This window comes from Pleurodeles waltl, chromosome 6 (genome assembly GCF_031143425.1).
Source record: "Pleurodeles waltl isolate 20211129_DDA chromosome 6, aPleWal1.hap1.20221129, whole genome shotgun sequence".
Classification (NCBI taxonomy): Eukaryota; Metazoa; Chordata; class Amphibia; order Caudata; family Salamandridae; genus Pleurodeles; species Pleurodeles waltl.
In genome coordinates, this window is record NC_090445.1 from 1,460,510,042 (window position 1) to 1,460,527,710 (window position 17,669).

At 43.2% G+C, this 17,669-nt stretch overlaps 1 protein-coding gene across 34 annotated transcripts in view; it reads left to right on the forward strand.

Moving 5' to 3' along the window:
- Positions 1 to 17,669, forward strand: part of ANK3 (ankyrin 3) — a 1,678,649-nt gene that overhangs the window by 1,325,281 nt on the left and 335,699 nt on the right. For all 34 annotated transcript variants that reach the window (XM_069240922.1, XM_069240928.1, XM_069240923.1 and 31 more), the window contains 2 exons: positions 12,105 to 12,203; positions 12,290 to 12,388. In XM_069240922.1, coding sequence (XP_069097023.1) covers positions 12,105 to 12,203; positions 12,290 to 12,388 — 198 coding nt within the window. The remainder of the gene's footprint in view (positions 1 to 12,104; positions 12,204 to 12,289; positions 12,389 to 17,669) is intronic.

The following is a 17,669-nucleotide window of genomic DNA, read 5'->3' on the forward strand; positions in this document are numbered from 1 at the left end:
TCGGACACATCACAGACCACACCTTTTGGCCTTTGGAAAATGTTTGTGAGTACCCATGCCTTAACACATAAGCACCATTCCAATTTCTCAGGTAATTATACAGCATCCTCTAGGCTAATGTCATCCGCAGATGTGCAAACTAAAACAATACATGTAACAGTAAGACTTTCTCTGAATGAATATAACCCAGTGAAGGAACAGAAAATTATCAATGCATGTTAAAATTTTACATCCAATCCATGGAAGATTGGAAGGAATCAGAACAGCAGCAGCATTGGAAATTAAACTACTATTATGACATCAGTTTGACTGTAGTCTGTGGAGTCTGTGAGGAGAGGATGTGCACCTGGGGTGGGGGAGGGAGGCAGGGGTAGCACGAGTGTGTGACAGATAGCTACCATCTTGTACAAAATTGAGTTTTGCACAGAAATGAGACCTAACCAAAATACAACAATAAGCATTTTTCTATACAACTAGAATGTTTAATTTTAATTATGTTAAATCAGTCCATAGATGTAAAATAATATGTAACATTGAACCGCAATCATTAGTATGGATTTCACAAAAATAAAAACCTGAAAAACTTTTGTATAAGTTGTGTCAGCATTTCTTCAAAAGATTAAAATCTTAGTTGGTTCAGCTTTACAGATAAAAATGTCAATTAAAATATATAAGACCGATTAGGAGTAGCCACGTCAGTGTGGGTGCCAACTTGAGTGTTACTCTATAGCTTGTGTCACTCATTAAGCCTTGAGGCCTGAACGAAGACTTGGTATGTGCGGTCACTGAATGGTTGTGGACAGGTAGAAGTTGAATTCTAGCCATATTCATTGAGTGGCATAGTTCCCATCTAGTTTAAAGTATTTGCCAGAGTTCACTTTCATTGCAGTTGTCTGACCAGTTCTCAAATTAGTGAGGTCAGTCGTTCGTAACCTGTGTTCCACAACTTTACTCAGGAGGTCTGCAACTGTTTAGAAAATTATACATTCTTAGCAGATTAATAAAGTACATATGCAAAAAGCAAAATTAAAAGTTTTCAAATGCTGTGTCAAGTGAGGGAATTTGAAATTGCAGGCTAAAAGTTAAGGTACCATTCTTACTTTGATTTGTGGGAGCAGTGCAAGTATAGTAAATGAAATCTAGTACAGACATTTGGTGAGCTCAGTTAAAGCACTGGTATGCAGGACAAACAGAGAGAACACATTAGTGGTAATAAATACAACGTGATATGCTAGAATCTAGCATTTTGCTCCTTCTTTTAGAAATATAACAAAGTACTGAAAAGCACCAAACTTCCAATTAAAAGTCTGATAGTTCATAATTTGTGTATTTCTTTGCTGTACATTTGTTTCTGTATTTTAGTACATTGAGGTCAAAATCATAGATGTTTCTTAGGCAGGGTATCTGGCTTCCACTAGTGAGTCAGCAGGGTTCCCGGAAGCTAAAACTTTGAGAAGTGCTTGGCTAAGTGTTTAAGTGCTTGAATTCTATGTGTTCAGTGTAGTCCAGTGTTAGCCTGGCATTGTTTGGCATGTTTCCCCTGCCTTTTTGCCTTCCGACCTCCTCTTTTCATGGTATGCTGGACTTTGTTTTTGCTGGTTTATTGTCTCTGTGCACTTTACCACTGCCAATCAGTGCTAAAGTACAAGTGCTCCCTTTGTAAGTTGTATTGGTGATTGGTTTATCCATGATTGGGATATTTGATTTACTAGTAAGTCCTAGTAAAGTGCACAATGTGTGCCCAGGGCCTGCAAATCAAATGCTACTAGTGGGCCTGCAGCACTGATTGTGCCACCCAAATGAGTAGCCCTGTAAACATGTCTCAGACCTGCCACTGCAGTGCCTGTGTGTGCAGTTTTAAACTGCCTATTCGACCTGGCAAGTGCACTCACTTGCCAGGCCCAAACCTTCCCTTTTACTACATGTACGTCACCCCTAAGGTTGGCCCTAGGTAGCCCAATGGGTAGTGTGCAGTGTATGTACGAGGTAGGACATGTACCGGTGTGTTTTACATGTCCTGATAGTGAAATACAGCCAAATTTGTTTTTCACTATTGGAAGGCCTATCTATCCCATAGGTCAACATGGGGACTCTTTTTAAATATCTTTTAAGTGCAGTTTCCCATTGGGAGAGATCTGGAGTTTGGGGTCTCTGAAATCACAATTTAAAAGTACAACTTATTTGTAGAGTTGGTTTTTCGATTGTGTGTTTGAAAATGCCACTTTTACAAAGTGGGCATTTTCATGCTTAACTTTACTGTGCCTCTGCCTACCTGGGAAATCCACGTCTGGGTCAGAATGACAGTTGGGCTGTTTGTAAATTCCCTCTAGACAGTGACACAAAGGGAGCTGCGGTGTGTCCTGCATATCCTGAGGAGTCTTCCTGGGCTAGAGTGGGGAGGGAGGAACTTACACCTGCACCTGAAAGGGCTGTGCCTGTCCTCACACAATGCAGTTGCTGACCCCCTGGAGTGCATGTGGAGCCAGGCTTGGGCAAGGCAAGATCTTGTGAACAACACAGACTTTCCTTTGAAGTTTGCCTACTTCAAAGGCAGAAATGTGTATAAGTAGTGAACCCAAACCAAAACCCCAGACTTTTAGAACACTTCTGGATCAAGAGGAATGTCTGCCAAAGAGAAGAGCTGAAGAGTACTGCCCCTTTGCTGTGTGTGCTTTGCTGGGTTTACCTGTAGGTGCTGCTTCTACCTTAAATAGGGCAAAGACTGGACTTTGCTGTGTATCCTGCTTGTGAAGTTTCTCCAAGGGCTTGAAGTAGAGATTGCCTCCTGTTGGAAGGAATATCAAAGACTTCAGTTTAATCTACCTACAATACTGTGAACCGAGTGTTTTGTGCTGCAACAGAAAAAAAATTACCACCACACCGTCAATGACGCCGCTGCCTGCGCCGTGCCCAGATGACAATGCACGGAGCAGTTCCCCGCTTCGCACCCCAACCCAGGTCTCACTGACACCACCACCTGATGCCATCACCAAGCCTGATGCCATCACCGAGCCACTGCTTGCACGTAACCCAGGTCCTGCACTCTGCATCCCCTTGCTCACACCGCTGCCTTGGTATCTCCGATGACAATGCTCTACCCTGACACTGCCGTCACTGCCTGCACCATGGCTTGTGGACACTGCTTGTGACGTACACAAAGCACAGTCTCGCACTGCAGCCCCGGTCCTCTGACATCAGTGCCATTGACTCCAGCATTGTGAACAGACACCCCTATCTGCACTGTGACCCGCGGGCAGCGCATGAAGCCTGAGCCATGTCGTACCTCCACCTTGGGCCTACCGACAACGGCACTTCAGCACGAAGATGCCTCTGCCTGCACCGCGACCTGGAGACACTGCACGTTGCACCAGGGCTGCGGTGTGAAGCGTCACACCGCAGCCCTGGTCTAACCAGCGCCACAGGATGCTGTCACCGAGCCGCTGCCTGCACCGTAACTTGTGGGCACCACACATCGCATTGTCTCGCTTTGCACCGCAGCCTCGACACAACCAGCGCCAGCTCTCCTGACTTTGTCATCAGCCCTGAGTTTGATCTGCAACATGTGTGACTTCAAGGGCCCAACAACACCTGCACCGACCTCCAGAACTGACGCCTGCCGAGATCACATCTCGAGGATCACAATGCCCTACATTTCCAAAATACTGTTTCCGGGTCTTCCCGAAACCGCAGCTGGCGCATTACGCCACTGCCGACCTCAACTGTTGGATTTGTTGTTCACAACACTGTGATAGCCGCGGACGGAGCTATCGACTTCAAGGAACTGTATTTTTAAGTCAATTCTTGCAAAATTCATATCTTCTACTGTATGTTGGACTTTTCTCATTTTGGTCTTCTTTACAAAGACAAATATTGGCCACTTTTCTAAAACCGGTGTAGTGTCCTTTTGTAGTGTTTTCACTGTATTACTGTGTGTTATGTGCAAATGCTTTACACATTGCTTCTGAGATAAACCTGAGTGCTTGTGCCAAGCTACCAAGGTGGTGAGCAGGTATTATCTGAGCTGGGTATCTCCCTTACCCTGACTAGAGTGAGGGTCCCTCCGTGGACAAGATGTAAACTGACTGCCAACTAGAAACCCCATTTCTAACATCCAGGATCTGCTGCTTTCCAGTAATCTCAATTATAAGAGCTGTAGTTCTGGGTATCTGTTGTTTAATCCCAGTGCATTTCAGAGGAACCTATTTCAACAAAATAGTTTGATTGAAAAATCATAGAATTGAAGAAAACAAAATAAAAGAAGAACATTTTTACAAAATTAAAAAAAGTGAAGAAAAGGTGTCAAGAGAAGGATTTGGAAATGAGTTTGGTGAAGTAGGGACTTAAGGGAGGGATCACATTTAGGGATAGAGTAAGGTTTAGGGATAAAGCTAGGTTTGGGTAAGGATAATGTTTAGTGCAGTGGTTATCAACCTTTTGACTTCTGTGGCCCCCCACTTAATCATTACTGGAATCCAGGGTCCTCTCTGCCCCTGGAATCATTATTGGAATTAGAGTTCCCCCACTAAGACATCATTGGAATCAAGAAATTTTAATTATTTAACCGTATAACAATACACCAAAAAACAGAAACATTCATCACAGAAATACACAAAATGATTAATTATTTTATTTAATTCAAACAAATATTAAAAAATATATATATATTAGGTTTATTGGGAAGGTTAGAGCTTTTTAAAATTCAGTTGAGGCTACCTATTATCCATACCATGGTGGTCATTCTGACCCTGGCGGTCTTTGACCGCCAGGGCGGAGGACCGCGGGAGCACCGCCGACAGGCTGGCGGTGCTCCAATGGGGATTCCGACCGCGGCGGTAAAGCCGCGGTCGGACCGGCACCACTGGCGGGCTCCCGCCAGTGTACCGCCGCCCCATTGAATCCTCCACGGCGGCGCAGCTTGCTGCACCGCCGCGGGGATTCCGACCCCCCCTACCGCCATCCAGATCCCGGCGGTCGGACCGCCGGGATCCGGATGGCGGTAGGGGGGGTCGCGGGGCCCCTGGGGGCCCCTGCAGTGCCCATGCCACTGGCATGGGCATTGCAGGGGCCCCCGTAAGAGGGCCCCTACATGTATTTCACTGTCTGCTGCGCAGACAGTGAAATACGCGACGGGTGCAACTGCACCCGTCGCACAGCTTCTACTCCGCCGGCTCGATTCCGAGCCGGCTTCATCGTGGAAGCCTCTTTCCCGCTGGGCTGGCGGGCGGTCTGAAGGCGACCGCCCGCCAGCCCAGCGGGAAAGTCAGAATGACCGCCGCGGTCTTTCGACCGCGGAACGGTAATCTGACGGCGGGACTTTGGCGGGCGGCCTCCGCCGCCCGCCAAGGTCAGAATGAGGGCCTATATTTGGTTTGATGTACTTGCTATAGTCCCTCGATTCAATCTGAGGATACCAGGTAAAGTTTTTAGCCACCAATTTCAATTTCCTTCTCATTTACAGGACATTTAAAAACTTTAAATTTTACAGTCTGCTTCTTTATTTATATACACTTTATTAATCTGTTAATATTTAATTTCCTAAGCAGTCACAGACCCCCTGGATAGGTCCCCTGAGCACTGGTTAAAAACTACTGATTTAGGTTTTTGGTAATGGTAAAGTTGCAGGTTTGGAAGGAGGAAATCAGATAAGGGTCATTGGGAATTTGAATTCAACTTTTATGCTGCTAAAAGCTTGTGTGTCCCATAAACCCTTGCTGGGAACCATTTTAGTAGTAAATGTAAATACACCTGTCACAAAGGAACGTGTTACAGTTATAATTTATTTGATTTTATTTTTTTGACAAGCGAAAGAAATATGAACACACCATAAGAGTAATCAGTACAATAAATCACTAGTAAACATTCCATTAAATTTGAGAATCCAAATGCTCATATAGTCTAGTGCACCTCCACCACATTGAGTGACTACTGTATTGTGGTCATGATATTGCAAAGACCGATAAATATACCATCAGAAACTGCATCACTGATTATTACATTCTGAAAGGTAACTAATATGAATAAATGATAGTAAGGGCCATTCAAAATTGAAATTAAAAATACTAAACTAAAACAACACAATCCGATACTAAAAAGAGAGTGTTCAGGAGGTTCTGCGATACCTACCCTCCGCATTCATACGAACACACTCACAATTGTAAAATTATGTTTGCATACATACAATTTTAAACGAGTTAAAAAATTTCAATAACTCTTAAATATATTGTTCAGGTTATTATTTAAAGTAAAATATCAATTATAATACTTTAAAGGTTAAAATTAGGTAAATACATTACTATAATTTTACTTTAAATATGTATGGAATAAACTTGGTTTCAAATGAAAATAGTTGTAAATAAATAAAACCCATTTAAAGGTTATGTTTAGGTTATTAAATTAATGTTAATTCAATTAACTTAAAAGATAGTGTTTTGGTTACTAAAATCATGGAATATAAATTATATCTATTGAAAGGATACAACCAGGCTATTACATGACGACAAATGCTTAACTGTACTTGAAAGTTAAGGTATAAACTTTAATAAATTAAAGCATTAAGGGCATCATTTAGAGTTTGCTGGACGGGAAAGCCCGTCCGCCAAACTCCTGACACAGTGGCTGCTGCCGTAGTGGCGACCACCCTGTCGGACCTATTAGGTGTTTCCCGCTAGGCTGAGCAGACAGTGAACATTGTGATGGTGCACAGCAGACAGTGAACACTGCAATGGTGCTGGGCTGGGGGACCCCTGCACTGCCCATGCCAAGTGCATTGGGTGTGCAGGGCTCCCCGTGGCTCCCTGCACCTATACTCTGCCAGTCTTTTCATGGCAGTAAATCCCCATGAAAAGGCTGGTGGAGAACGAGGTCGTAATCAGCAGGGCAGTGCTGCATAGACCACCACCCTTGGCTTATTGCGATTGCCACCGCCAGGCTGCCGGCATCATGGATCCTTTCGGTGACGGCGGTACCCTGGCGGTCTAACCGCAAGGGTCTTAATGTGTCGGTCGGACCGCCACGCCGAGGCTGTAATGAGGTCCTAAGTTAGAAGATACATTTAGGCTACTAAATTAAATATAAAGTAAGTTATTGAACATTGTGTTAATATTATTACATTTAATTACACATCAGTTATATACTGAGGAAGGTAAGGCATAGATTCAATAAAACAATAATTACATTTATTTAGAGGTCAAATACCAAAAAAGGATATAGTTAAAATTGCAATTAAAATAATTATGTTAATTCTGATTAAAAAAATAATGTGTTTTTTCCCTTGCATTCTTCCTACCGACTTATTGCCAAAATAATGATTTCTGTAGTAAATTTAATTTTAAAATATATCACCCAGCAAACAAAAAATATGCAATCGGTTTCAGGTATTTCACATGATTAATAGTGTAGCTAATAATTCTACTCATTGACATGTAAATTCTTGGAGATCACCTTTATTCCTAAACGTTTACAGTAACGGAAACTATAACAGTGTACCAGTTTGTCATCCAGTTTTAACTTGGGTTCCATTTTTCAACTTCCTACTAATAATATAATATTACTAATACTAATAATATTTTGATGACCTATAGGTTTGTAATCTAGTATCTGATAGAGACTTCTAGTTGCAGGTTCCTTACTTTAGAATTTTCCTCCAGGCGTCAGACTGTATCCAGAGATTTTTTCTTCCAGCAATACCCTTGTGCGTCGGTAGGTGGCGTCGGTCGACTCCGTTGGTGTCGTAATTGCCGTGTTGACATTGGGAGCAGTATATAGATGCCGCCTTAGCGCAGTGACATCAGTTCTTGTCTTTCCGAGCCACGCACTGTTCTGGAGAGAGCTACCCAGGTCTCTTTTTGACCGAGTTCGACCGTTTTGTTGAGTTTTTTTGGTGAGTTTTTTGTGCGTCGAGATGTCCCCGAAGATCGGTTTCAAGCCAGGCAAGAACTGTCACCACATGATGTCGGTGACGGATCTGCATCGGGTCTGTTTGTGGTGCTTGGAGCGCGACCACGACCTGAAGTCGTACTCCGAGTGCCGGGCCATGCACCAGAAGTCCTTGAGGGACAGTCCTTCAAGCATTATCATTCACTCTTGTATAACCCCATCAAGCACTATGAATAATAAAAGATGTGCGATTATTTCATTCTTAATCTCAAAACCGCCATCGTTTATGGAGTCACTCACCTCATCATTTGTAAGTGTAGAACACTAGTTACAAACTAATATTTGGTGTCTTGGAACCTTAACAACTTTCATGATTCCCTGTTATCGTCATTCTGTCTCATTAAACTTTCTTTCACATATCAATTCTTGCAGCCTTGACAAAGCCTTCATTACGAAACACGTGTTGGCTGTTGTTTTTGGATTCATCGTGCCTTGGAAAGAATAAATCCTAATCAATCACAAGACGTGTTCAGAACTTTTATTGATATACTCTAAACGATATGGACTTTGTGGACTATTTTGGTGTGCTTTGGTAATTCGAAATAATCTTTTTAATTAATGTGTATTTGTAAAGCACACAACTCACCCGGGAGGGTATCCTGATGCTGAATCTGTCTACTAGGCAGATACACCCACCCCATCTGGGATAAGGATAGTAAGATTTTGCCTGCTCTCCCTGATGATTTTTGGAACACTTTTCCCAGATGATCCATGATGGACGAGATGCAGCCAAGCACATCTTGTGGAACAGTCTAGACACCACACAGACTGCATAGTCCATGCTATGAGAGCTAGTGTGATCATTCATTGTCATGCCTGGATGTGCTACGTGTGTTTCTCAAGGGATTTGGAGCATCACTCATGGACATGCCGTTTTATAGCTCCAGACACTTTGGAGACAAGGTTGCTTCAACTCTAGAGCAATTCATAATAGTCGTGCTGCAGCTGCTTTTTGGACTTGCTAGCTCTCTCTGGTTAGTTTCACCTGCAGTTCTAAAAGTTAATTGGTTACTCCGAAGCCCTGGCATTTCATTATGGGCTGCCAAGGCAACTCGTCCACCAGTCTATTGAACTCTTATGGGAGGATGTGGTGGCAGTAGAAGACAGGGCCAAGAGCAGCTTGACCAGTCCTTGTCTTCCTCTTCCCCTGCCACCATCATCGCCAGAGTGCCCTTTGGGGGCACATGTGGCCAGTGGAGGGCAGAATACGCATTTAATCTTCCCAAACAGCATTCAGTTACCTCAGAATGTGAGTTCTGCAAGTTGTCAGTCAGGGTTCCGCCTTTTCCTTTTTGTCAGTCCCTCCTCCAGTTCCTCATTTTTCTACCCAAACTTTGGCAGAACATGCTTCCATCCTTGCTACGAACGTTCAGTAGCTACTGGACAAAGAAGCAATAGAGAAGGTGGTAAAGCAAGAGAGCCAGTGGAGGCTGATCCCTCTATTTCCTGTTGCCCAAAAGAACAGCAGGCTTAGGTCGATGTTAGACTTTTCGTTCCTGGATGCTTTCCTTCAGAAGGACCAATTCAAAATGCTCACCTTGGGCCACATTCTAGCTACTCTGGACCCGATGGACTAGATGTTATACTTGCCCTTTCAGGACACATACTTTCACGTGATGCATCCTCCAGTCCTACTGGTGTTTTTTCCTGTTTGTTGTGGACGTAAAACAAACACTTTCATTTTGGCAGAAAAAGAATATGGTGTTTAGGGAGAAGGGTAGTATAGTGCCACTGTGCTCTCCAAAACACCAGTACCCCAATTTTAATTGGAAAAAGTTCTAGATTTGAGACACTTTTATTGTTTTTATAAAACATAAAATTGTTTTGTCTTAAAAAATACTCTATTTTTGACACAGTATACAAATTTGGTCTAATCCTAAAATTCTTTCTAAATAAAATACATTTTGATGTATACATAAAAATACATTTTCAAGCATTAATCCAATTAATTGAAGTCATTTCAAGGCACGGTTTTGCTTTCCTTTGCTTACATAAATTCTTGTTCATCAGAAAAAATATAGTTTCTTTGATGTGGATTCTCACCTTCCCCACAGCTTTATCAAGGCCTCCGGTTCCTAAAAGTGAAATGCGTGATTCCCAGCTGACCTTTATCAGAACAAGCTGTCTAAGCTTCATGCTGACATTTTTAAAGACAGCTGCTGTTTTTTTAGTGATCAAATAGTCACAAATTGAAAGTTTTTACCAGGCTTAATTAAAAACACAACAGTATAAGCCTGTGATCCAGTTCTTGTAGCTTTTTCTCTTGTGTCTTGTACAAACAGGTTTACTTTTTTGATTAAGCCTGATGACGACAGTAAATGTTTGATCACTATAAAAATCATCCAAAATTAGAGAGGCAGTGCTTTGATTTATAGTCAGAAAATGAGGAATCTTGAATGTGATGATCATGGAAAAGGAGGCACAGGGAAGAAAAGTAATTCTTAAAGTCACTCAGTTTTGTGAAGCTAAGATTGAAACTATAATTTCTGATTGCACATTGGATGCTTTCCAGGAGGAAATGCAAGTGAAAAACAGATCTACTTTAGACAGATATGCTACTGGCTATCAGTCGGGTAGAATTTACTGTTATGCTAAGAATTATGACAAATCTGAAACCACTTAGTTACTGTTGTCCAGGGAGAGTACTAAACCTTACACTTACAGCATCTCCCTAAGTAGTATAGTGAGTGACAAGGAACCATCTATGAGGTAAACCCCTCCCATTTATAAAGATTATTTGTTAGAAGAAATCAGAAGAATAAAAACCATAGAGAAACATTTATCACAAGCGAAATGGTTGAAAAATTGTACAATTCAGCCACTGGATGGGTATTGCACTTTCTTGCTTCTGCCCTGATCACATTTTTATTAGTGAGCCAACCTTCAAGCAGTTGCTTTATGCTTCCTACATAGGGCCGTCATTGTCATAGATGGGTCACCTTTATGGGCTATCAAGCCACATACAGGAGAGATGTTTATATTATGTACACTCAGAACTGTATTAGTTCAAGAAGCTCTCAAATGAGACGATCATGGAAAAGAACGCAAAGCAAAGAAAGGTAAGTGACTAGGGTTACATGGCTTTGTCAAGCTGTGAGTGAGGATTGAAACCAGGTTCCATGGGTAAGGGCTATGCAACATGTTTTTGCTCCAGGCCTCACAAAAGTTCCTGAATGGCCTTCGCCTCGGAATCGCACTCTCCCTCCATAGTAAAATTTTCATTCAAGTGTATAGCCATCCGTTATTTTGATGGTCCAACCTTTGAAAACCTACCTTGTCACCCGTGCTTAGTGGTTTGATCAAGTGACCCTAATATACTTGTATTGATTACGTCTCCTGGACAAAAGTTTACTTAGGCGTGAAAACTCACCTTTGTGGTCGGAAGGGAATTACAAGTTGGTAGGTTTTATTAAACTTGGAATGTTTGCGGTAAAACCCGAGCACGCGACCACCGAGCAAAAGAGGTATATTATGCACCTGGTAATTGGCCCGTTAGGGTGATTCAGCACCATCATTTTCCAAAACCTTATAATTACATGATAATGACGAGGTGATACCGCACAAACGTTAATTGTCGGGGTACGTATTTACCACCCCACAATTACCGCGCAACTCGTGGCCGGATCCTTAATGTTCTTCTGCAGTATTTGCACGGCCCTCATTCTATACCGGCCTATTTGTTTACCCTAAAGAGGTGTTTCAGATGTCTGGGAGTTCTCTGCACTTTGAACTCTCCGCGGAAACCTGCCAAGAAATCACGTCTTCTAAGGTTGTTTAATCTCCCGACTCACAGTCTTATCTCTTACCCGTTTTTTTCACTCTGTATTCATCCATTCATGATCTTCTATGCCCTTTCGGTAATATCCTTTAAATATCATATCCGAACTTCTGCTCTCGTTGTGCATAGTGATGTATAATCTAATACAATGTATTTTTAAAACAAATGAAAGAAAACAGAAATGAATCCTGTATAGTATGTGGAAACGTCCGTACTGATATGTTGTTTTTACAACTTTAGTAGCGACAAGTTTGTCCATGTTAGTTTAGTCTTCCTTACTTTGTAGACTGTTTTTTATTTGCGTCTGCTGTCATAAAAATTGCACAGATTTAGATAAAGTAGTTGCTGCTTGATAAAGGTCATCACACAGCCGCGTTCTTTTATTTTACAGATGGGTTACACCCCCCTGCACGTCGCATGTCACTATGGGAACATAAAAATGGTGAATTATCTTCTTCAACATCGAGCTAAAGTAAATTCCAAAACAAAGGTGAGTTCAGTGGAGGTTCTCAGCTCGTTAAGTAATAAACAAGTGAACCAGTGACCTTACGGGTGTGTCTTTTTGGCTTTCTGCAGAATGGGTACACTCCTCTGCACCAGGCTGCTCAGCAGGGGCACACCCATGTCATCAACGTTTTACTGCAACATGGTGCCTCCCCCAACGAAATCACTGTGGTAAGTCCCGAGACCGAGCGGTGCTGTCACGTCCTCTAATGCCGCCAGTGAATAGGTTTCTTTGTTTTAGGACTAATCAGAGCTTTGAGTAAATCTCATATCTGAAAGCTCTTACACAAAGGCATGTGTCTTAATGTTGCGCGGGTCTCTGTGCTACAATGTAAAGAAAGGAAACACAAACTGGACAAGAGGAGGGTGAGGGTGTTCAGTTTGTTTTTTAAGGTGACATACATCATTGAGGTTAGCAGAACGCTGAACTCTGCAAAAAATATTTTTCAAAAATGTGTATTCTCTGATAGTCCAACATGCGGGTTAGGATGAGGGATACTGGTATGGCCTGTAGTTAATGCTTTTTCAATCACAGAGATCAGAGTTCTGGCAGCAAATGCACTTCATTTGTACTCCCTGCCGATATTAGACTTCAGCACCTCACAAAGACTATACAAAGAGGTTTACGATTCCAGTTTAACAGATTGTGTTTCCCCAGACTTACCCATGAAGCTGTGTGCTTGCTTCTAGAACAGCCTCTGAGAAAATAGACGTCATTATTGTCTGGTGGCCATACAGCTCTTCTTTGCCAGCTTGTGGGTCTGGTTCAGTCTTGAAAGAGCATCTTCACAAGTAATGATAGGCAGCTGCTCCAGCCTCCTCTCCTTACATTTCTCCATGAAATGCCTGTACCTGGCAGCAGCATGCCAGGCCACCCAGGAGCTGGGGTAAAGACCAAGGTGCCAACTTTTGCCACTTGCAGCCAGTCTGAAGGGTGGTTCATGCTGTCCTCTTCTGGCTATATGTATGTACTGACTTCTTGTGATGTGTATAGTCACTTAAAAAAACAAAGGTTAAAGGGACGTTATAGTTAGGCTCACATTTTAACCGGACACAACCATAGAAAGTCTCCAGTTATAGTTAGAGTTATCTCAGGTGACTGTAACTATTACTGACACCCTTGCCATGCAGAGTTTTGTCATCAGTAATTTTACTACAAATGTAACAGTGAGTGTGCATGCCCCTGCTCGATCCTTTTTGCCTCCATGTTCCATGGACTTGCCGTTGCCCCTCCTATCTACTCTGTGCTCTGTCTGTTGAGCTGCCACTGCCCCTCCTACCTGCCTAGCATGGTCAGATGGCTACAGCCTGTCCCTGCTACCTCCACCCTGCCTGTCCGAGTTCCATGGCCCTCCTTTCCCTCCTGTCCTTCAGGGTCCATTTTGATGACACTCCCTTCTGCCCTCCATTCTCTGTTGTGCTGCAACTGCTCTTCCTGCCTGTCCTGTCTGGTCTGTTGGGAAGTCCCTTGCCAAGCCCTTTTTTGTCTGTGTCTGTCCACTGTGGTCCTTTGTGCATGCCCTTACCCCCTCTTTCTTGTCTACCATGGCCGTTGTGCTGCAACTAACCCTCCAGCTTGCCTTGCATGGTCTTCTGTGCTTCCCCAGCTCTTCCCACCTGCCCGTGTGGTCAGCCTGCTGCCCCTGACTCCCCCTGACCTTCCCTCTGTTGTCCGTGGGTATGTCATTAAAGTCTCTCTGTTGCCCTCCATGGTGCGTTGTGCTTCCAGTGCCCATGCTGGGTGCCCTCCATGGTCAGCCTGCTGCTCCTGCCCTGTCCTCTTGCCCATGACCTCCGTTTCCCATGTGCAGGCCTCCCTCCTGCCTTGTGTGGTCCGTTGTCATGCCCCTGCCTCCTCCCCTTCATGGTCCATTATGCTGCAACTGTTCCTCCTGTCTGTCTGGTGTGGCCAGCTTGCAGCCCTTGCCTTTTTCCCTCTGCTCTCTGTTGTCCATGTGCATGGCCCTTCCCCTCCCTATTGATTACCATGGTCCTTTGTGCTGCACTGCCCTGTGTGGTGTACTGTGCTACTGCAACTCCTGACCCATGCCGTCTACAGTCAGTTTTTATGCCGCGGCCCATCTTCCTCCTGCCCTCTATTATCCGAGTCCATGTCCCGACCCCATTCCTCCTGCCCTCTGTGATCCAATGTCCCACACTTGCCAACATTTTGAACTTAGTAAGAGGGAGGTTTTAAAAAAATAAACAACAGATAAAATAAGGCCCTTTTGGGCCTAAAAACATCCAGAGTCTCCTACCTGAATTGGGTCTGTTGGCATGTATGGTTGCAATGCTGCTGCCCCTTCCTTCTGCCCTCAGTGGTTTGTTATATTGCCACAGCCTGTCCTGCATGGTTGGTTTGTTGCCCCTACCCCCTTTTCCCCTCCCCTCCATTGTTCATTGTACTACCACTGCCCCACCCATCAGCCCAACATGGTCAGCTTGTTGCCTCAGCAACATTCTATATTTATTACAAACATTTGGCACACCTAATGTCATCGTGATGTAATCAAAAATGTAATACCTAAAGCATTACCTTTAGAAATTATAATTATAAAAATGAGAGGGTCTTATTCCCATGGAAATTATGGGTAGTGCTCTGAAAAGCTAAAAAGAGGATATATTATCTGAGTTCTCAAATAGCTGCAAAGTACTTTTACATTATTTGCTATCTTAATGTATTTTTTATCCAGTTGATCACTTAATTATATGTTAAACTTGGGGGAGAGAATGTGTTGTTACAGCCAGAGTTGCAGACTTTGCAACTGGGAAATCAGATTCGAGTTTCAGCATCAGCTCTACATCCTGTGATTCTGGGCAGTTCACTTTGTCTCCCCATCCCTAAAACCAAAATGATTGTGTCCATGTGTGATGTAACTAATGCTCATGTAAAGCACTCAGTTCCTTCGGATCAATTCTGCGCTATGTAAAACAGCAAAAAAACAAAAAAAAGTGTTTTGCATACTTCTGTCCTTGGGCTATACTTGGGCTACATGTGGGTGATATTTGTGCTACATTTGGGCTCTTTTTTTCTCTGGTGGCCATTTTTGGACACTTTGTTATGAAGCTTCCTAATTTCCTCATTATCTGCAGTATCCTCAGTTTAAAATGCTTTCAGTTTTCCACTTTGAATCCATCAAGATGGCGTTCCGATGTGCCACACTTTTGGCATAAATTCAGAATATTAACACACTTGTTGCTCATTAGAACAGTGTGTGTATATATAAAGCTGCTGATAACCAGGGAGTCAATTGGCAGTCTGCTCCTGTTGGAAGATATTTGAGAACCACTTAAAACAAGTCCTAATTTTTCTTTCTACAGTTCTTGCCATAATTGCTGTGACAAAATTAACCTCCTTAATTTGTTCCTTTCTAAATTAAATGTTTTAAGTTTTACCAGTTTGATTCAATCAAGATGACTTCAGGTGTTACCACACTTTTGTCATAAATAAGACTGTTAGCACTCTAGTTGTGCTGTAGAACACTCTGGTAGGATGCAGTAGAACACAAGGGAGTCAACTGACAGGTTGCTCCTGTTGGAAGTACATGTTTTATTGAGAATGTCAGATTTCATTCTCGTATGGTTGAGAAAGAGAGTTTGGATTTAGAGAAAAAATGCTATTGTTTTAGCTTCTGGAGCACCTTCCATAACCTCTATGGGAAGATCATGAGAAAACAGTTTTCTCTCAAACATGATTTATGAAATCCCAGCAGAAGACTTTTTCACAGGGTAGAATCACCTTAGAACACACCACAATTCCTCAAATTAGTATGGTACCACCAACAAGTGATTTATAGTGTATGTACAGTCTGTCATCACCCTTTGTACGTTCTCCTTTTTGTGACTCTCAAAACCTGCCATTCACTACAATGCATTTAAATGGGGACCATTCCTCAGAGTCCTGTAATTGCTGCCACAACGTGTTGTCCATGTTGTGGCCAGACAATATAAGGGGAAAGGGTCCATCCAGAACCTCATATATGCCCTTTGGGGTTTGGGTATGCTCTCTCTGCCCCCTTACATATTTTTTAAAGTAATTTTCAGGACACAGGGACCAAGTTCCTGAGTCTTGTAATGGCTACCAAAACACAACCAATCTAGTTGTGTTCGAAATACCTTTAGGAAAATACATGGGGTAAACACATTTTGGGACCCCCTCCTCTTTTCTCTGCCCCCGCTTTATGGATCACCCTGAAACATTCAAGACAGCAGCTGCAGTGAGTGTTCCTGTAACCTATGTTTTTTTAATTGAATTTCACAGTTTTTAAATTTTATTCCTAACTTTAACGTTGCACTGAATTTCAATGTTTTTTTAAATGTAAAGGTATTTTAATTACTATACATTAATTTAACCACAGCGGTGCATGGATATTGGCCATATATGGCCGAGGTTGGCCGCAGGGCCTGCAGCAAGTCCCTGTGGCCAACCCCCTATAATCACCCAACCCAGTGTAAGGCCATGCACAGCGAGGGTTGGTCAGACCGTGTGGCAAACCCCCTATAATCAAACAGCCCCCTATAATCACCGAGCCCTCATCCCGTGTGCAACGCAGAGTTGGGTCTCAGCAGTAGTTGATAATGAAGAAGCCACTTGTCACAGTCAGTACATGAGATATTGTGCTCGAAAAAGGCACGGATACAAACACATCCATCAAGGATTATAGATAATTTTTCAAGGTAGAAATGCTGAGAAAACACACTTGCTCTGCCTTGATCATGTGCAAAAGTTAGGTTGATTAGTACTTTACAGAAGTGAAGCTTCAATGAGGGCACCTGCTTTGTTTTACAGGTCATTTTACAGAAATTAAACATCGGCGGCCTCTGAGGTTTAATTTCTGTAAAATGACCATCGTACCAGAATGAATCCAGCCATGGGTATTTAGCCAAGAAGAGGCTGCTGTTTCTTGCAAAATGTCTACCCAAACGGAATACTTTTTACTGGCTTATTAGTGAGTGCTACCTCCCTGGGTAAATGTATACTGCATCTCCTACGCTACAGCTGCATAAAGGATGCTAAGGGAATGCCTTTGGGGACCTTGGGGGGAGCCTTAGGGCCCCCGTCGTCACAATGGGCTGCTGACGGAGACGGCATTGCTCCAGCAAGCAGGTAGCTGCTTTAAAAAGAAGCTTCCTGCTTGTGGAAGCAATGTTTTTATCCGTTTCAGTGCACCCATTTTTGCATACAGGGTAACAGATGAAAACTCCGCTTTCTGCAAATGGAGTTATATTGGCTTTTGCTTGATGGGAGCTGTAAGCTCCCACCATGCAAAAGCAAACAGCTACTTCCTAAGGGTGGGCAGCTTGTGGGATAGCAGTAGCCGGCCCTGGTGGGTGGCAGTCTCCAGGGCCATCTATGGCTCCATGAGGGGAGCAGCACAGCCCCCCTCTATTGCTTAATTTAGCCCCGTGCACCCCTGTCCTATTCTCTGGCAGTGCCTCTGAGGACTGGCCC